The sequence below is a fragment of the Palaemon carinicauda genome, chromosome 19, assembly GCF_036898095.1.
Source record: "Palaemon carinicauda isolate YSFRI2023 chromosome 19, ASM3689809v2, whole genome shotgun sequence".
Lineage (NCBI taxonomy): Eukaryota > Metazoa > Arthropoda > Malacostraca > Decapoda > Palaemonidae > Palaemon > Palaemon carinicauda.
This window is the reverse complement of record NC_090743.1, coordinates 127,557,634-127,578,713: the sequence shown is the minus strand read 5'-3', so window position 1 is coordinate 127,578,713 and position 21,080 is coordinate 127,557,634. Positions and strand designations below refer to the sequence as shown.

At 46.7% G+C, this 21,080-nt stretch overlaps 1 protein-coding gene across 1 annotated transcript in view; it reads left to right on the top strand.

Moving 5' to 3' along the window:
- Nucleotides 1–21,080, top strand: part of LOC137658851 (cytosolic iron-sulfur assembly component 3-like) — a 93,621-nt gene that overhangs the window by 8,051 nt on the left and 64,490 nt on the right. The window contains exon 2 of the mRNA XM_068393954.1: nucleotides 2,694–2,774. Within this exon, the coding sequence (XP_068250055.1) occupies nucleotides 2,694–2,774 (81 nt within the window). The remainder of the gene's footprint in view (nucleotides 1–2,693; nucleotides 2,775–21,080) is intronic.

The following is a 21,080-nucleotide window of genomic DNA, read 5'->3' as shown; positions in this document are numbered from 1 at the left end:
ATTCCTTATGTTAGACAGGTTCGAACCACTTCAATCAGCCTCCCTGAAAGATCTCACCTTTAAGACTCTTTTCCTGATATGCTTAACCACAGCTAAAAGAGTCAGTGAGATTCATGCCTTCAGCAAGAACATCGGATTTTCATCCGAAACGGCTACATGTTCTACATCTTGGTTTTCTAGCCAAACACGAGCTGCCTTCTCGGCCTTGACCAATATCGTTCGTTATTCCAAACTTATCGTATGGTTGGAAATGAACTAGAAAGAGTATTATGTCCTGTAAGAGCTCTTAAGTTCTATTTTAAAAACCTTTACGGGGCCCGTCTGAAGCTTTATGGTGTTCAGTTAAGAATTCATCTTTGCCTATGTCAGAGAATTCTTTATCCTATTATTTTCAGACTGTTAATACGAGAAGCTCATTCCCTTCTGAATGAGGAAGACCAAGCTTGGCTGAAGGTAAGGACACACGAAGTTAGAGCTGTCACAACTTCCGTGACCTTTTAATAAAATAGATCTCTGCAAAATATTTTCGACGCAACCTTTTGGAAAAGCTAATCAGTGTTCGCGTCTTTTATCTTAAGAATGTCCAGTCTCTTTACGAGAACTGCTACACTCTGGGACCATTCGTAGCAACGAGTGCAGTAGTGGTGGGGGCTCCACCACTACAATTCCCTAATTCCAGAACCTTTTTAATCTTTCTCTTGAAATATTTCTGGGTTGTCCGGAAGGCTAAGAAGCCTTCCGCATCCTGGTTGATTTGGCGGGTGGTCAAATTCTTTCTTGAGAAGCGCCTGGATTAGAGGTTGTGATGAGGTCCTTTAGTATGGGTTGCAGCCCTTCATACTTCAGCACCTAGGAGTCGCTCAGCATCCTAAGAGGATCGCTAGGCTCAGTAAGGAAGACGTACTTAAAAAGGCAGAGTAATGGTTCAAGTCGACTTCCTTACCAGGTACTTATTTATTTTATGTTTGTTATTTTTGAATAACGGCTAAAATAAGATACGGGATACTTAGCTTCTTTGTTAACATGTATGCTGGTCTCCACCCACCACCCTGGGTGTGAATCAGCTACATGATCATCGGGTAAGATTAATATTGAAAAATGTTATTTTCATTAGTAAAATAAATTTTTGAATATACTTACCCGATGATCATGAATTTAAGGACCCGCCCTTCCTCCCCATAGAGAACCAGTGGACCGAGGAGAAAATTGAGTTCTTGTTGACAAGAAGTACTTGAGTACCTACTCACAGATGGCGCTGTTGTGTACACCCCCACCTGTATAGCGATCGCTGGCGTATCCCGACCGTAGATTTCTGTCGGGCAACAGAGTTGACAGCTACATGATCATCGGGTAAGTATATTCAAAAATTTATTTTACTAATGAAAATAACATTTTATGAGTTAATTATTACCATTGGAAGAGTTTAATTCTTCAATCCCTCACTCCTGAAATATACCAACAGTGGTAACCCTAATTGGGAATTGGATTCTTATGAACTAATAAGCTAAATTGACACATATTAACGTAACTGAGGGTATTGCATTATACTTGACCCAAGGCTTTTGTTCCCTCCATTGACTCTACCAGCCTAACCTAACCATACAGTACCTAACTTGTAGTAAATTGTAGTGAATCATAGATCCAATTATGATAACATTACAGTTTCAACCTACACCAGTTTTTGAACATGAAGATCTATTTTTCTTTTCTTATACAGTGTTTTTTGAGTGAATTTAGCCTTTATTTTTGTTGCTAAGGAGTATTCTTACAGATACAAGACCCCTAAAGAATAACAATAATGGGGGTTTACAGTCAGAAATTAGGGATTTTGGTGAGTATTTTGCCCTTCTACAATTATCTGATTAATATCATAGTTCAGTTGGTCTTTGTTCCGCTGCGGCTTGCTTTGCTCGCAATTTAACATCTTGCTCCCTTGTTGTAGCTGGCTTTACACGTTGCACTTCACATTTTAGCCGTATGGCTAGGGGTGACTAATCTTTTGTTCCCCTTGCACCAATTTTTTTTTACTTTGAATTCAGATGCGTCACACAAATGTTAACTCCTTTTAGTCCTTTTAATGTTGTTAGAATATCCTCTATCTATATATATATATATATATATATATATATATATATATATATATATATATATATATATATATATATATAAATGTATATATATATATGTATATATATATATATATATATATATATATATATATATATATACTGTATATATATATATATATATATATATATATATATATATATATATATATATATATATATACTGTATATATATTTATATATATATATATATATATATATATATATATATATATATATATATACTGTATATATATGTATATATATATATATATATATATCTCTCTCTCTCTCTCTCTCTCTCTCTCTCTCTCTCTCTCTCTCTCTCTCTCTCTCTCTCTCTCACTCTCTCTCTCTCTCACAGTATTTTTGACACTTTAGAGATCTCACTTTGACTGCTCAAATAAAGATTTGAAACTACAGTACTGTATTCCATTATACTCTAAATTTTCTTCTAAAGTTCTTAAAATATCAAGAAGTAATATACAATTCAAGTTAAGTCACAGGAATTTTCCCAAAATTCAACTTTGATAATAGCTCTTGTCTTTAGTAATCATATTACTGCATAGCATTATTTACATTTTTCAGGAATGTGTCAAACCCGTAAAAGTCGAGTCAAAGACTGGCAGAGGTGTTATCCAGATAGAAGATGATACGATACATTCAACGGTAAGGCTTTATGCGAACCTATTTAATGTTCATTATTATTTCATTCTTATTTTTAAATCCCGGTACTTTTTATTGTTGATCGTAGTTTCTTGAGATATTACAATACAGTACTGTACTGTACATTGACCTACTGTATATTTGCTCCCACACAAATACGAACTTGAGTGGTCGTTAAGTATTTTTAACAAGGTATGCATAGTTGGTGGCAGGTGGAGGTTAGAACCCACCCACATGCTAGGTGGAGCAATCCTTACTTTGATTTGTTCCGTAACCGAAATACAAACCACGCTATTTACAAAGGGTTATTACTTTTAGCGTAGCTGAAATGGCGAGCCATTAGAATTTAACGAGGGTGTATTACCCCCGCGCTAGTTAGCGGGGGGGTAGGGGAGTGGTAGCTAGCTACCCCTCCTCCCCCTCACACACAGGTGAATACTCACTTTCACTTTTGGCTCGGACTGTGACAGACGTCTCTGTCTTGGTCCTCGCTTGGCAGCCATTGTCTGTTTTGTCTTTACTTAATCGCTTACTTTTCTTTTACTCAATATATATGTAAACATGTTTTCATGTTTGTATATATATTTGAGTATAGAAATAAGTAAGTTTCCTTTTCAGATGTGTGTGTGTAGTGTACGATATCTACGTGGAGGCCTCGGCAGTTAGGCCACCACGGCCTAATTTTATGGGTTGCGATCGAGTTTGACTTCGGTCTTTCTCTCTCTCTCTCTCTCTTGAGGTCGTTCACCCTTTTACTATGTTTTACTACGCCCTTGTAGCTTCCTTCCCGTGTGGGTGGGGTTGCTACGCCGTACATTTTGTCTCAATTAGTTTATGAATCTAATTGTAGTTGTTAATTTTTCAGCTTGTAGAACGATTCCTTTCGGGGTTTTCGTTTTTTTCTTTAGTGTTCATTCATTTTTAAATTACATAATTACATAGTTACATAATTATAATTGTTATAATTCTGTTTTGGTTACAGCTCTCCTTCCGCGAGTGTAAGTGGTTGTGAGGGCACGTGCCTGTTGTGTAATTCTTGTTCCTTTTCCTCGGGATTCCTCTTCGGAGCCTTCCCGGGGGAATGAATGTGTACTAATATTATTTGTTTTATTTTTTTACAGTTACCGATCTAGTTCATTTCTGTAATATAGCAACGGTGTGAGCTGTCTGGTTGAGTCCTGGGGATTCGGCTGTTGCTGCCTCCCCCCTTGTATTGTCGTCAGGGGCGTGTCTCCTTCTACTGGTAGTACTCCCGTGTCGACGGACAGCTCTCCAGTTCATTTTAGAACAGTCAGGAGGCTTGCCTCCTTGGGCGGATAACTTTCCTTCCGAGGGAAGTTTTTTCCTGTCCAGGCTTGAGCTTTTCCTCTTTTGGGGGGTTCTTCTCTTGCCTTTTTTTTTTCGTGCGACTATGCTCTTGGTGCTGAGCGGTCGCACCTGCAGTTTCGCTCAAGGGGCTGGGCAACTGCAGGAGCTCCTCTTCGGAGGATTGCCCCTTTTAGGTCACTGGCTGACCAGTCTCTTCCACGAAGTGTTTCTCTTTCGTTCGCGAGAGAGTACACTCATAGAGACTCCTCTTCGGAGGTTTCTTCTGTTGCTGTTGCTGTTGGCCTCCCTCGCCGTAAGGCCCTCCGTCCGCCTCGTCGTAAGGGCCTCTCATCTCCCTATAAGGGTGCTTGAGGCGCCTTTTTGAATCTCCGTTTGCAGCCTACAACTTCTTTGTCTCGATCTTCCGTCTTGGTGCAGATGGACAGCAGTCTAATCTCGTCTTCCGACGGGCAACGGTCTTCCCGACGGACAACGGTCTTCCCGACGGACAGCGGTCTTCCGACGGACATCAGTCTCCCGGCGGACAACGATCCCTTCGGGGCAAAGGGTTGCCCCCACGGGGGTTCTTCCCTTGCGTGTCAGGGTTTCCCTGCGCGCCCTTCTGTTCGTCAGCGCTCTCCTGTTCGTCAGCGCTTTCAAGATGATCTTCCCTGCGGTTCCTGTTACGTGCCCTGTGCGCCCACGTTCGCCCTCGCGATCTAGAACTTCGGTTCAGGTCGGGGTCAAGGACTCTTCTTCTTTGCGCAGGCTTCCACGCGTAGCCTTCTGCTCGTCAGCGATCATCAGCTCGTCAGCGATCATCAGCTCGTCAGCGATCATCAGCTCGTCAGCGATCATCAGCTCGCCAGCGATCGTCAGCTCGTCAGCGATCGTCAGCTCGTCAGCGATCATCAGCTCGCCAGCGATCTCCGGATCGCCCACGTGTGTTACAGCTGGCACGCCAACGTTCTCCAACACTTCTGAAGGAACATGGTTCGCCAGCTACTAGCTCAACTGCGGATGCTGATCGCCATCGCGCGACCCTCAACTGCAGATGCTGATCGCCATCGCGCGACCCTCAACTGCGGATGCTGATCGCCATCGCGCGACCCTCAACTGCGGATGCTGATCGCCATCGCGCGACCCTCAACTGCGGATGCTGATCGCCATCGCGCGACCCTCAACTGCGGATGCTGATCGCCATCGCGCGACCCTCAACTGCGGATGCTGATCGCCATCGCGCGACCCTCAACTGCGGATGCTGATCGCCATCGCGCGACCCTCAACTGCGGATGCTGATCACCATCGCACCCTTTCACGCGATCATTCACCTGCGCATGCTGCTCGCCATCGCACAACCCTGAACGATTGCCCGCTTACGCATGCTGCTCCTCATCGCACAACCCTGAACGATCGCCCTCTTGCGGATGCTGATCACCATCGCACCCTTTCACGCGATCATTCACCTGCGCATGCTGCTCGCCATCGCACAACCCTGAACGATTGCCCGCTTACGCATGCTGCTCCTCATCGCACAACCCTGAACGATCGCCCTCTTGCGGATGCTGATCACCATCGCACCCTTTCACGCGATCATTCACCTGCGCATGCTGCTCGCCATCGCACAACCCTGCACGATTGCCCGCTTACGCATGCTGCTCCTCATCGCACAACCCTGAACGCTCGCCCTCTTGCGGATGCTGATCACCATCGCACCCTATCACGCAATCATTCACCTACACATGCTGCTCGCCATCGCTTACCGCCAGCGATCTTCTTCACCTACGCGGCAGCACGATCCCTCGCCGTCACGCCCATTCGCCTGCGCGCCCGCGCGATCGCTCGCCTGCGCGCCCGCGCGATCGCTCGCCTGCGCGCCCCGCGCGATCGCTCGCCTGCGCGCCCGCGCGATCGCTCGCCTGCGCGCCCTCGCGACCGCTCGCCTGCGCGCCCGCGCGACCACTCGCCTGTGCGCCCGCGCGACCATTCGCCTTTGCGCGACCGTTCGCCCTCGCGCGACCATAGTTCGCGGCGAATTCCACAGCCGGTGGTAGCAGCAGGGACGCGTGCTCCTAGGCGGCACTCGGGATCACCTCCATCCAAGCACAGGTTGGTAGTGCAGGACGAAGACAGGTCAGTACAGCATTCTTCCCACCTTCTTTTCAGGCAGGAACCGTCGTGTCCTCTCCAAAGGATCGCCCGATCCCTTTCACCTTAGCGAGGATTTCGGACTCTGTGTCCTTGGAGCAGCAGACATGGTTTGATCCGCTGGCACGGGCGTTAATGAGGTTTATGAAACCAGCACTCACCGGCCAGGGTAACAAACCAGCGGCTGTCTCTCCTACGCTGAAGAGAAAGAGAGGAGTGGACTTCGTGGTGACTTCCCCCAGGGCGAAGTTGGTTCCCAAGAGGTCGGTCCCGAGGGTCCCCTCTCCTGCACGAGTACTCTCTCCTTCTCCCGCCCTGGAAGGATTTTTGGCAGGGGGGCTTTCTGTTGAAGATTTCTCCATCGGACAAGGGGTGACTGCTTACCTCTTCCTCTGGGACCTTACCAGGTTCTTTCCCTCCTCGGTTACGGCCCGAGGTTTGGTTCAAGGAAGCTACAGGAAGATCAAGGGTACTTTCCTCCTCTCGAGCTCAGGCACCTTGGCCTTTCGTCGTTAAGTATCTACTTGCGGACAAGCTCGATGTTGTACCATCTGGACGCACTGACTGAAGGCTTCCTTCGGGTGTCTCATCTGTGGAGGTCAACGACCTCAGACACCCTTCCATCCTTGAGAAGAGTTTTGTCTTTGCCCAAGGACAGAGACTTAAACATCTGCTGTGCGGAGTAAATCGACTTCCGGTTTCACTCCTCCAAGGCGCTTTCTTCCAGACTCTGCAGGGCTCCAGCTCCCTTTTCTTTCAACCACGTCGGCCTAAGTTATCGGCTACGACAACTGGGACAAGGTGTCCAATTGCAGTTTCCTCCTGTCAGGAACAGATGGCACGGGAGACTCCCCCGGGGGGGCATAGTCCTAAAAGGAGTTCACGAACTCTAGGATTGCAGGTTTTTTCGCTGGGAGGATGCTTAAGGTTACTCATCCGAATGACAGCTTCCCGATGCCCATTCCCGCACAATCTCTGTGAGTAGCCAAGGATATCGCGCCTGCCGTCTCTGTCAGCGAATTCAGTGTCTCTGAACCTCTATGCCATAGCATCAGCAGAGTTGCCCGGTTGGGCAGAATGATCCATACCTTAGGCGAAGGTCTTCCTTAGGATCATCGACGGCTTCACCCCCGGCCCCCTCAGTCGATCCTTTCTTGTAAGGAAGGATCTGAGAGGGGATGTCCATAGTCGACCTCTCAGCCCTGATCAAGTTTGTCGAACAAACTTCGGCCAGCGTAGACCAGCAGAATCGATCAGACTGGTAACGAGGCGACAGGACTCCTTTAACCCTGGATCGGAAGGACGGGTACTTTCAGTTTCCATTCCATCCATCTTCCAGGGTGCTCGTCGAATTCAGCCTAAACTGCAAGTATTCCTGCTTATGATGCAGTGTGGCTATCCCGCCGTGGCATAGCAGGTTTGTTTCCCCAGAGAACTCTCCCTGCCTTCCTCTTGGCCGCTCAGGTGCAGACTTCCGCCTCCTCTGCTGTTTGGAGGGCTGGTCAACTCCGGTAGGCTCGGGTTTCGACCTTCTTCAGCGCCGGGAAAAGCTTCCGAATGCTGACCATGAGTGTGGGCTCATGGTATTTTGCTTGGAGCCTTCTCTTCCTCTGCCTCAACATCTGGAGTATCTGGCCATGATATTGAGTCAACCGCCTTACCACGTTGGAAACCCCGCTTCTCGTCCGTCCAGCGAGGTTAAGCAACGTCGGTACTTGGATGGGTGACCACCTGGGGACGCCAGATTCTGTTACCACATCCTCCGAGCCTTCCTTTCGGTTCACCGTGGCAAGACTGAGGAGAGTCGCAGTACCTGTTCTCAGTCAAGCAGAGTTTTCAGCCCTACCTTGGAACGTTTCCTAGTTCTTCTTTCCTCATTGACCCGTTTATAGTCCGAACGGTCGCCTCAGGATAAGTTCCATGTGGGGCGATCCAAGTTCCGGTGGCTTCAGGCAATGTTTAACCGGACTCCCTGGCCCTATGGGACCAGCGGAACTATTAAACCTGCAATGGGTGTTGACCTATGGAGCCTCTTGATGGTAGTGGATATTCTCGTCCTTTCCCCACATTCTTGATGCGGTTCTCGGACTCGTCAAAGGAAAGGGGGGGGGGGGGCATGTTCCGGTCCAGGCCTATGGTCAAGACCTGAAGGATACCTCTCCATCATTCAGGCAGGCTTAAGGGCCTTAGTCTGGCCCCTCTTCAGATCCTACCGCTCCTGCCAAGTCGCCCCGTTGCGTGTCGACTTCATGCTAACCAGCAGGGGACGCATTTTCACACCTTCACATCTTGCAGTAGAGATATCGGGATGATTGAGATTCTCTCAATTCCACCATCGGCTCTCTCATTCCAGGCAGGGGAATGTTTCTCTCAGACTATCCGAGCAGAGCCTCATAGAGAGAGTGTACCTAGGGGTCTTTGACCTTGGGTAACCAGCAAGTGCTGGTCTGGGGGACCTGATCGCGACAGCTTGGAACCTCAAGCTTCCGCTAGTTTTCCCCCCAGTCTCAGACCCCGAGACTCTGGCAAGATGCATTCCGGTGATGGTGGGACAACTTCGACGCCTGCGTCTTCCCTCCTTTTTGTCTGCGGACAATGGGTCTCAACAAAACCAGGTTGTCTGTCAACCTTTCAATGGGAGAGCTCCACTGGGACTATGTGCAGAACGGTTTCTGGACCCTCTGCTTCCCCTGACGGAACTCCCGGGAGAGCTTCTCCCACGGCGCAGACTACTCAAGCAACCACACTGCGACATCTCTCCCGAACCGGGGCGTCGCTTCGGCTTCATGCCTGGAGACACTACGCTTCCTCCTCTAGAAGAGACAACCCGCTACAGTCGCGGTACGGAGGTCGCGTCATCTGCGATAGTCATCCACAGGGGTCTCCCAGGCAAAGTGAAGAGTCTAAGGTGGTTGGTGCCGTGGGAGATATACCTCTTCCCGTGAGGCCTCTTCTCCAGCAATAACGGTCTTATTGCCTTTCGGCGGGAGGAAACTCCTTTCCGCTCTTGGCAATGAAGCCTGTCGCTCAGCCTTTCCCTGACCTTCAGGCTTAAAGGAATAACTTTTTCCTGCCCGCTGGATCTATCCTCGCTCATGCGAAGCTACGATCGTCCCTGCCCTAGTGGGAGGAAGACCTCCAACTTGGAGCATGGCTCGGACTTTTAGTCCTTTAAGAGATCTTCTCAAGACCCTTTTACGACAGGCCTCGGATTGTATTCCGCCCTGGGTCTTCTGCTCACTCTGGCCACGGCCAGTGTGTAAGCAATCTTCTTGGTCTCTTACTACTCCCCCCCTTTCTAAGGAAGAGGGGAAGGCAACATTCAGGCTCGCTCCTGAGTTGTTGGCTAGACTCAGAATCTGAGGGTCCCGACCCTTCGGTCCGATTCATTCAAGATTTTGAGTCTCCATTCTGTGTCTGATGTCCCAAGACCTTCTCTTTCTTGCCAGTACAGGAATCGAGAGGTTAGCGCTGGGAACAGCTGCAGTTTGGCCTCAGTTGCAGCCGATTTGGGAACACAAGGAGGACATGGGGGGAGAGTCACCAGTATACCTCTTCAGCCCGGACTCAAGGACATTCATCTCGACCTGTCTTCAGACCCTCCCCCGTCACGTCCCCCTACAGCACGATGTTGGATACATCGCAACGTCCCTCGCCTTCGAGTAATACTACTCTGTGACGCAGGTGCTACAAGCTGGAGTCTGGAAGCGTCTGATGACCTTCGCAGCCCGCTTCCTGCAGGGCGTGACCCACAGGAGTCTCGATACGTTTTCTATCGCTCTGTGGTGGCTACACAACAGCTGGTCTAACCTCAGGCTCCTTTTTGGACAGGTAGCAGAAGGTTGAGGGCATTGTTGTCAGGTTTTAGTCTGCATGAACGAAAGAAGTATGTCTGGCCCTTACTTCTTTCTTCATCATCCCCTCTACGGGGAAGCAGCATCCTGGTCTCTGCATAGCTGACCTCGAACCTCTGCAGGTAAACCATGCTTCCTTGTGTTCCGAGTATTGAGTCAATACTGTCGCGTCCCCCATACCCTGACGAGGTGGTATTGGGAACGTCTTAACCCAGAGTTCCTTCTGGAACTCCAGGTCAACTGCCTAAGACGGGTCACACTTCTTCCTTCACACACAAGCTTACGTAGGCCACATGGTTCCTTGCGGTGCAAGGAACTTGTGAGGTGCAGGGACTCCTTTTCTCGAGTGCGACTCACTCGGATTCTGAGTCCCCGGGTAAAGCCAAAGCCAGTATGGCTGGGGACTTTCCACCCTTCCTAAGGGATAAGTCACCCTTTGTAAATAGCGTGGTTTGTATTTCGGTTACGGAACAAATGACAAATTCGAAGATAATTTGTATTTTTCCTAACCATACAAACCTTAGCTATTTACACATATTTGCCCGCCAGCCCTGTCCCCCAAGACAAGTCCTACCTCTAAGTGAAAGTGAGTATTCACCTGTGTGTGAGGGGGAGGAGGGGTAGCTAGCTACCACTCCCCTACCCCCCCGCTAACTAGCGCGGGGGTAATACACCCTCGTTAAATTCTAATGGCTCGCCATTTCAGCTACGCTAAAAGTAATAACCCTTTGTAAATAGCTAAGGTTTGTATGGTTAGGAAAAATACAAATTATCTTCGAATTTGTCATTTTAGCCATCATAGTTTTGTACTGAAGTACCTTTCTGCAACCAGAATTTTTGGCTGATTAATGCTTTTTTTCTACTCTCTTAAGTGTATTTATGCTTGATGGTGACTGCATGGTCAGACATGCGGCCTTGCCCTGGCAAAACCAGCCATAACTGCGGCCAATACAGGATCAAGGTATAGGTGGATCTCTATCAACTGTGTTGATCTGCTGGGTAATGGCTTGTCCGCAGTCTTCCCCCTGTGATGAGTGTAGGACATGGCCTCCTCTTCAGTGAGTGGAGTTCTCGAAAAAGAAGACGACTAAGTAGGATTTGTTGGCTTCTGATTTGGCAACACTCAAGCTGATGCCGAAGAATCTTTATAGCTCCTCGTCTTCTTGTTCAAACCATGCTGTGTGTCTTTTAGGTTCTTCTGGGCTGGTCTTCAAAGGAATTCATTAGGGAAACCACATATTGGCTTCAGGGAGTGTTTTGAAGGAGGCAATAGTATCACCTTTCTCTAGATGAAATAATGCTCTCCTGCTTCTCTCGCTCAAAGCACTCCCATTGATGTGCTGATGTATGATGACCCTCTTAAGAACCTGGACCTCTGTAAGTTATAGACATCCATAGGTAACGGAGAGTGCCCCATCGGCTTAGGAGCTTCTAGAGGTGTGAGCTGCTGCATAGACCCAGAAGTCTTCCATGGCTGAGCCCTCCTCTTTAGCTGTACTACCTTGCGGAGGAGTGATATGATGGGATGCCTTTTAGTAAGTCTTTGCCTGCTTCAGGATAGGATCCTGTTTCATTGCTTGTTGCAGAGGTGTCATGGCCAGCAGTGAATGGAGAGGTTGTAGGGTTGGAGTGATTCTTACATCCTTGTGTGACAGAGACTCCTTGCTATTTGGAGGTCACTATCAATATATTTTTCACTTGTTTGAACTAGAAACTGCTCGTATTCTGCTCTCCAGTTCCAAACCCGTGAGTAGTAGTAAGGGATGCCTAACAACACCACTTGGACAGTCGTGACCTCGGAGGATTAATACTACTGGAGATGCCCTGACTCAGAATTCTTTCCTGAACCCGTGAGGCCAGGGTTTGGCCAGATTCACCCCTTCAGACTGTCAAATCTCGATCCCAAGTTAATCCTCCGACAGTGTACTGGTACTTAGTCTGTTTTACTCAGACCTTTGTTTATAGCCGATAACTATTTTCTTGTGCTATTTTATTAGCGATGGTCCCTTCCTGTGATGCTTTATCAAAAAAAAAAAAAAAAATAATGTTGAACTTGTTGCTCAACTTATTGGTGAATCAGTTACAAACTCCTTGGAATAATGAACTACAGTAAAGTCGTTAACCTTTATAGCCGTCTATGGATGACATTGAACACAGCTTGTGATAATCTCACAACTGTTGTTACTGATTTTTGCCTAAAGGCAGGCAACTGATTTTTTTTTGTACAACCAAGAACAGCACAGGAAGGAGCCATCACTAATGAAAGCACAATAAGGGTTACCGTCTCTAAACAAAGGTTTGAATAGAACTGACTACAAATTCCAATACAGTGACAGAGATTAACTTGAAGGATCATGAACTGACAGTTTGAAGGGTAAAAACCTGGCTTCCCTTAATCCGGGTCAGGGCATCAGTTATTTTTCCTCCAAGGTCGTGACCTAGACGCCTATCTTCCCTTCTGCCTGATTTGACAATTTCTCAACAGACTGTTGATGACATTGGGTCTAAAGAAAACCCTGGTGGCCATAGAGTGACCACCATTTTACTATGATAATGCACATGTAAGAAATATTAATTACCCAGTATATGTGGCATGTTTTAGCAATATTTCCTTGTTTTATTTTTTTACTAAAAGTTTGCATAAAACTGAATCTCTTATTATTTATTTTTCAATATTAAACTTAGCCGGTGATCATATAGCTGTCAGCTCTGCTGCCCGACAGAAAAACCTAAGGACAAAATACGCCAGCGATCGCTATACAGGTGGGGGTGTACATCAACAGCGCCATCTGTCGAGCAGGTACTCAAGTACTCCATGTCAACACAGAACCAATTTTCTCTCTGTTGTGCCACTGGCAAGACCTACTAAATACGCTGTTACTAACTGGATTTGTTTTCACAACTATTTGGTGAAGTACACTTTTCCAGTTTTGAGCTTTCGCTATGCAGGGGTTTTATCTTCATCTCAAAACTTGAACTCGTTTTGGATAGATTTAATTATGGTGACAAAGAGAGTATGGACTCTCTTTCACTTTTAAATGGCCGACCCTTCCCTTAGACGGAAGTGTGTTTAGGTTTTTAGTAATTTTGCTTAACACGTTATAGATCTATATATTTTATATCTCTCCGCCTTTATTAGGCCTCTTCGATTAACTTTCCATTTATTATAAATATATAAAAATAAATTTTAATGTTCTGTTTATATGCGACCTTTCCTGATAGTAGGCGGTCCTAACTTGGAACCGAAGTTAATCAACGTTGAGCCCGTTATATCGTATTTAACCTTTAAAGAATTTAAAACTTTTTAAATTTAATGTTTTATGAAAGAATTTCTTTGATAGTCTCGTACTGTTTTCAAAGATGAACTAACGTTTAGTTTTTTAGTCTACGCAGTTGTTGACGTTCAGGACGTTCAACATGCGCTCTATCGTTACGATAGAGAGAGAGTGTTTCACGGTTTCACTTTGCAGTAAGAGTAAACCGATTCTGGCGTTTCGTTCATTCTTTCTTAGCTTAAATGGTTTAAATTCTAAATTAAAGGAACTTTTTATTTGGAAAACCTTTCAGTTTTTTCCTTTAGCAAATAACATGTTTTGACGATATATAATTTATATTTGGGCTCTTCTCTCAGGTGCGAAATCAAGAGAGAAAGAGAGAGAGAGATAGAGACGGAGGGAGAGAGAGGAGATAAAACGTTTCGTTCAAGCGGGTAACGTTGTTCTCGTTTTACTCTCCTCCCTAGTCGCTGTACGGGGAAGAAGGTAAAACGTTTCTAGGGTTTTATTCTTGTCCCCAGGCTATGTGCGGTGAGAGATTGTAAACGTAGTTTATTTGAACTAGTGTTTAGTCTCTTTCCCAGCCACTGAATTCTTTATCTTTATATATGTTTTCTGTTGCATTATACGACTGTTTTCGCAATTACTTCCCAGCCACTGAATTCTTTATCTTTATATATGTTTTCTGTTGCATTATACGACTGTTTTCGCAATTACTACCTTTTAATGAAGGGTAGGATTGCGTGTTTCAGGTAGAAATCAGTAAAAGTTTCGATTTCAGTGAAATAAGTGCAAAACAGAAAATCGAAGTGATAAAGTGATATGCGCAAAGTGTTACAGTGTTGCGTCCGAGGGTTCGTCTGTTCGTGCCTGTCGTTCACCTAGTCCGGGACCTCTTGCAAGCTCCCAAGCCCAGGGGAGAAGTAATGTCGAACGACTTATGGGTTCGTCAGGCCTTGATCAACGAACAGACGTTTTCCCTCCGTGGTTTCGGGCGTATCTACCCAAGATCGCCCCACCCACACAAAGACGAGAGAGCCCATTTACTTCTCGTCTGCGGAAGAGGTTTCTCGTAAGAAACCTTGGACCAAGGTCTCGCAGCTTATTAAGTGCAAGTCGGTCCCTTCCGCGCAATACCAACGGCCCAGGTGTAGCCACTGGGTCAGTTCGGACTCGCTGCAGTCTTCCGATGACTGCACACCTCCTAAGAGAGGTAAAGCGGTACCGCAACAGGCAGTAACACCGTCTGTTGCCGCACCTGCTGCTGTAGACCCTAAGTGATCTTTGCTACAGTCTATGCAGACACAGTTAGCATCTTTTTTGCAGGAGTATCGTGCGGAGAAGGTTGACGCTGCACCCGTTAGCCAACAACCTACCACGGTTGTGCGCCCAGCAGACGCTGTGGCTGCCTGCTCCCACACTCCAGCTGTGAGAGCTCCTCCACCCATGCGCAGTCGACCCTGCCAGACGCATGCTGACGTTCACAGACGCACGGAACCCTCCGTTGCCGTGCGTGAGCTACCACAACAACAGGAGGGTGGAGTTAAGCTGCCGTGTTTTGACACGGTGCGTCAGCCTCCGCAACCCACTGTGGTTACCGCCACTCGCCCGCAGCAGACTAGTCAGTCAGGAGTAGAGGCTTTGCTTCCCCACACAGCTATGGTTGTTGCCAGCTCACAGACTGTCAAACAGTTACATGACATTGCCTTCTGGTCTGCTACTAATGCACCGGTGCTGTATGTCCTCACGCACCTGTTGTGGTTGACAGTTCAGTTTTTGACAGTTCACAGACTGTCTAGCAGTTACATAACGTTGCCTTCTGGTCTGCTACTAATGCACCGGTGCTGTATGTCCTCACGCACCTGTTGTGGTTGACAGTTCAGTTTTTGACAGTTCACAGACTGTCTAGCAGTTACATAACGTTGCCTTCTGGTCTGCTACTAATGCACCAGTGCTGTATGTCCTCACGCACCTGTTGTGGTTGACAGTTCAGTTTTTGACAGTTCACAGACTGTCAAGCAGTTACATAACGTTGCCTTCTGGTCTGCTGCTAATGCACCAGTGAGACCCTCACTGAGATAGCCTAGCTTTTCTCGGACAAGGTTCCTGTAGATGAGAAAGTGCTGTTCTCCCTCCTACTGATATTCCTTTGAGGACTCTGTCATTTGGAGAGGAGCCTTAAGCTGCTTAGCCTCCTATGGACTTTAATTAAATCATGATGATTTTTTAAGGATCTTCGTCCGGATCTTGTAACTGCTGCTCCTCGTTCGCCTCACGTCAGTACTTACACTAGGCCTAGCTACTTTGAAGCCGTTGTTGTTAAGCTAGTGCTCTCTCGCTCTCCTAGAGAGCGTTACGTTGGCTAGGCGACTGGTTTTTGCACCAGGAGGAGTTTTAGGGATACAGCCTTTGATTTCCCTTCTTTTAAACTGGCTTATGGAGCGAGAGTCTGATAGGACACGAGAGAAGTTCTCGGCTTGGGAGTTCATGCCTCTGCCCAGGTAGACTTCTCAATTCTGGTAGACTCGCCCTGGCGCCTAGCCAGGAGACGCTCCAGTTGTTTACAGGTCAACTTCTCAACTTTTGTCGTGCCTTTGAAGTTTTGCTGTACTATTATGTCACTCATAACAAGGCTTCCAGGGATGGTAAATGGTTCCGCCTCAGTCGCTAACCCCGTCTGTTGCCACACCTGCTCCCGTAGACCCTAATGGGCTTTGCTGCAAGACATGCAGTCCAAGCTTGTGTCCTTGATAGAGGACTTAATACGGAGAAGAACCTTCTGGCCAACAACCTTCCTACCGGTTGGTTGTGCGCCCTGTTGACGCTGAGGTATCCTACTCGCGTCTGCCAGTTGAGGTGGTTCCTCCACCGATGCGACCCAGTGTTGGTTGCCAGTCGCACGTTGACGTTAAGCGACGCTCGGAGGTGGTTGTTGACGTTCAGTGTGTCACTAGGAAGACGTTCAACAACCAGCAGAGGTGACTTGTTGTGACGCAGTGCGTCAACCTCAGCAACCCGGTAGGGTGTTGACTGCACAACCCAGACAGTCTAGACAGTTTCGGGTTGACGCTGTACTTCCTCGCGCACCCATGGTTGTTGACAGTTCACAGACTGTGCAGCAGTGCCATGATATTGCGTCCGGCTCCGTCACGCATCCACCAGTGCGACCGGATTCAGCGAGTCAGACGTTGCCCACTCCGTTGCCGTTTCCTCATCAGTTTCGGATGAGGAACCCTCTGATGAGGACGTTGCTGAACAAGACGATCAACCCCCAGCCCTGCTATCCATCCAGAAGATGCTGAAAAAGGAACGCTGCCCAGTCAGGCTGTGGATGAGTCTGGTAGGGACACTGTCATCCGTGGATCAATTTGTGTCACTAGGAAGACTACACCTCCGTCCTCTTCTATACCATCTAGCTTTTCACTGGAAAAAGGACTAGACGCTAGAAGCGGTCTCGATCCCGGTTTCCGGAAAGATAAAGTCTGGTCTGACTTGGTGAAAGGACTCTATCAACCTTAGAGAGGGTCTTCCCCTGACTGTTCAGACTCCCAACCACGTTCTCTTCTCGGACGCATCGGACGTAGGCTGGGGTGCGACATTAGACGGTAGGGAATGCTCGGGATTATGGAACTCGAGTCAAAGGACAATGCATTTTATCTGCAAGAAGCTACTGGCAGTACGTCTGACCTGGAAAAGCTTCAGGTCTCTCCTTCAAGGCAAAGTGGTGGAGGTGAACTCGGACAACACCACGGCTTTGGCGTACATCTCCAAGCAAGGAGGGACCTACTCTCTGACATGGTACGAGATCGCAAGGGACCTCCTCACCTGGTCAAAAGGTCTAGACATTTCACTAGTAACGAGGTTCATCCAAGGCAACTTGAATGTCTGGCAGATTGTCTCAGTCGGAAGGGACAAATAATTCCAACAGAATGGACCCTCCACAAGGATGTATGCAAGAGACTTTGGGCCACCTGGGGCCAGCCAACCATAGATCTCTTCGCAACCTCGATGACCAAGAGGCTCCCAATATTTTGCTCACCAATCCCGGACCCAGCAGCAGTTCATATAGATGCCTTTCTACTAGATTGGTCACATCTAGATCTATATGCATTCCCTCCGTTCAAGATTGTCAACAAGGTACTGCAGTAGTTCGCCTCTCACGAAGGGACAAGGTTGACGCTAGTTGCTTCCCTCTGGCCCGCGAGAGAATGGCTCACCGAGGTACTTCGATGGCTAGTAGACGTTCCCAGAACACTTCCCCTAAGGGTGGACCTTCTACGTCAGCCACGCGTAAAGAAGGTACACCAAGGCCTCCACGCTCTTCGTCTGACTGCCTTCAGACTATCGAAAGTCTCTCGAGAGCTAGAGGCTTTTCGAAGGAGGCAACCAGAGCGATTGCTAGAGCAAGGAGAACATCCACCCTTAGAGTCTACCAATCGAAGTGGGAAATCTTCCGAAACTGGTGCAAGTCAGTATCCGTATCCTCGACCAGTACCTCTGTAACTCAAATAGCTGACTTTCTCTTGTATCTGAGGAAAGAACGATCTCTTTCAGCTCCCACTTTCAAGGGTTACAGAAGCATGTTGACATCAGTCTTCCGTCACAGAGGCTTAGATCTTTCCAACAATAAAGATCTACAGGACCTCCTTAAGTCTTTTGAGACCACGAAGGAGCGTCGTTTGGTTACACCTGGTTGGAATTTAGACGTGGTACTAAGATTCCTTATGTCAGACAGGTTCGAACCGCTACAATCAGCCTCCCTGAAAGATCTCACCTTTAAGACTCTTTTCCTGATATGCTTAGCCACAGCTAAAAGAGTCAGTGAGATTCATGCCTTCAGCAAGAACATCGGATTCTCATCCGAAACGGCTACATGTTCTACAACTTGGTTTTCTAGCCAAACACAAGCTGCCTTCTCGGCCTTGACCAATATCGTTCGATATTCCAAACTTATCGTATGGTTGGAAATGAACTAGAAAGAGTCTTATGTCCTGTAAGAGCTCTTAAGTTCTATTTAAAAACCTTTACGAGGCCCGTCTGAAGCTTTATGGTGTTCAGTTAAGAATCCATCTTTGCCTATGTCAAAGAATGCTTTATCCTATTTTATCAGACTGTTAATACGAGAAGCTCATTCCCATCTGAATGAGGAAGACCAAGCTTTGCTGAAGGTAAGGACACACGAAGTTAGAACTGTCGCAACTTCCGTGGCCTTTAAACAAAATAGATCTCTGCAAAGTATATTTGACGCAACCTATTGGAAAAGCAAATCAGTGTTCGCGTCTTTTTATCTTAAGAATGTCCAGTCTCTTTACGAGAACTGCTACACTCTGGGACCATTCGTAGCAACGAGTGCAGTAGTGGGCGAGGGCTCAACCACTACAATTCCCTAATTCCATAACCTTTTTTAATCTTTCTCTTGAAATGTTTTATTATTGTTTTTGGGTTGTCCGGAAGGCTAAGAAGCCTTTCGCATCCTACTTAATTTGGCGGGTGGTCAAAGTCTTTTCTTGAGAAGCGCCTAGATTAGAGGTTTTGATGAGGTCCTTTAGTATGGGTTGCAACCCTTCATACTTCAGCTCCTAGGAGTCGCTCAGCATCCTATGAGGATCGCGAGGCTCAGTAAGGAAGACGTACTTAAAGGTAGTAGGTTGGCCAGGGCACCAGCCACCCGTTGAGATACTACCGCTAGAGAGTTATGGGGTCTTTGACTGGCCAGACGGTATTACATTGGATCCTTCTCTCTGGTTACGGTTCATTTTCCCTTTGCCTACACATACACCGAATAGTCTGGCCTATTCTTTACATATTCTCCTCTGTCCTCATACACCTGACAACACTGAGATTACCAAACAATTCTTCTTACTGCACTGTAATTGTTCAGTGGCCACTTTCCTCCTTGTAAGGGTAGAAGAGACTCTTTAGCTGTGGTAAGCAGCTCTTCTAGGAGAAGGACACTCCAAAATCAAACCATTGTTCTCTAGTCTTGGGTAGTGCCATAGCCTCTGTACCATGGCCTTCCACTGTCTTGGATTGGAGTTCTCTTGCTTGAGGGTACACTCGGGCACGTTATTCTATCTAATTTCTCTTTCTCTGGTTTTGTTAAAGTTTTTATAGTTTATTTAGGGAATATTTATTTCAATGTAATTGTTCTTAGAATTTTTCTAATTTTCCTCTTCCCATCCTCACTGAGCTATTTTCCCTGTTGGGGCCCCTGGGCTTATAGCATTCTGCTTTTCCAACTAGGGTTGTAGCTTAGCAAATAATAATAATAATAATAATAATAATTAAAAGGCAGAGTAATTGTTCAAGTCGAATTCCTTACCAGGTACTTATTTATTTTATGTTTGTTATTTTGAATAACTGCTAAAATGAAATACAAAATACTTAGCTCATAATAATGTCAACATATATGCTGGTCTCTACCCACCCCCCTGGGTGTGAATCAGCTATATGATCACCGGCTAAGTTTAATATTGAAAAATGTTATTTTCATTAGTAAAATAAATTTTTGAATATACTTACCTGGTGATCATAAATTAAAGGACCCACCCTTCCTCCCCAATAGAGACCCAGTGGGCCGAGGAGAAAATTGGTTCTGTGTTGACATGGAGTACTTGAGTACCTGCTCGACAGATGGCGCTGTTGATGTACACCCCCACCTGTATAGCGATCGCTGGAGTATTTTGTCCTTAGGTTTTTCTGTCGGGCAGCAGAGCTGACAGCTATATGATCACCGGGTAAGTATATTCAAAAATTTATTTTACTAATGAAAATAACATATTAATGGTAAAGTGTGAAATATATGTAATCTCTAAAGTAGTCCCTCTGTGGTTAGAATTGAAGGATAATGGTATTTACCTATTCCCAGCAGGATGTGCACGAACTGATTTTCCATTACGTGTAATTCCCATGCTCTTTTCTTTGGTTACAGCTATTATGACCGCGACTATAAAAAGGAATTTTTCAATATTAAACTTACCCGATAATCATGTAGCTGTCAACTCCGTTGCCCGACAGAATTCTACGGGAGGGATACGCCAGCTATCACTATACTAGAAGGGGGTGTACTCACCAGCGCCACCTGTGGCCAGGTACTGCAGTACTTCTTGTTGACACCACCTCACTTTTTCCTCTGTCGTGCTTCCGGCAAGACGTTCTGGGATATGCTTATGATTTTGGAGTATTGTTCACGGTTTTTGGTGAAGTATTTCTCTAAGATTTCAGCTGTCGCTATACTGGAAACTTTTCTAATTAGCTTAGATAGCTTTTATTTGGTTTTGATTAATGGTTAACGATCTTTTTGCTTGATTTGGAATCCCCCATGACTAACTCTTTGATTCAAGATGTCTGACCTTTCACAAGCCCCACCCCATAGACGATGTAGGTCTTGTAATAGGCGTGTTCCGAAGGCCTCGGTTGATCCTCACACCGCTTGTTCTGACTGTAGGGAAAGACCCTGTCAGTTGGAAGATCGATGTGAGGAATGCGCCGGACTTTCGGAACTTGAATTTGTTCGATTCCTGAAATATTCAACCAAGTTAGAGAGAGAGAGAGTTAGGAGGAGTTCTTCTCGCTCTTCACTTTTTTCCTCACCTCATGATCCTCAACCTTTTCCTCCCCCTGTAGTGGCTACCCCCGAACCTACTATTTGTACTCAACCTGATATGTCCGATGTTTTGCGTGCCATTCAGGCTTTAGGTGACAAAGTGGAATCGGTGGTTAGT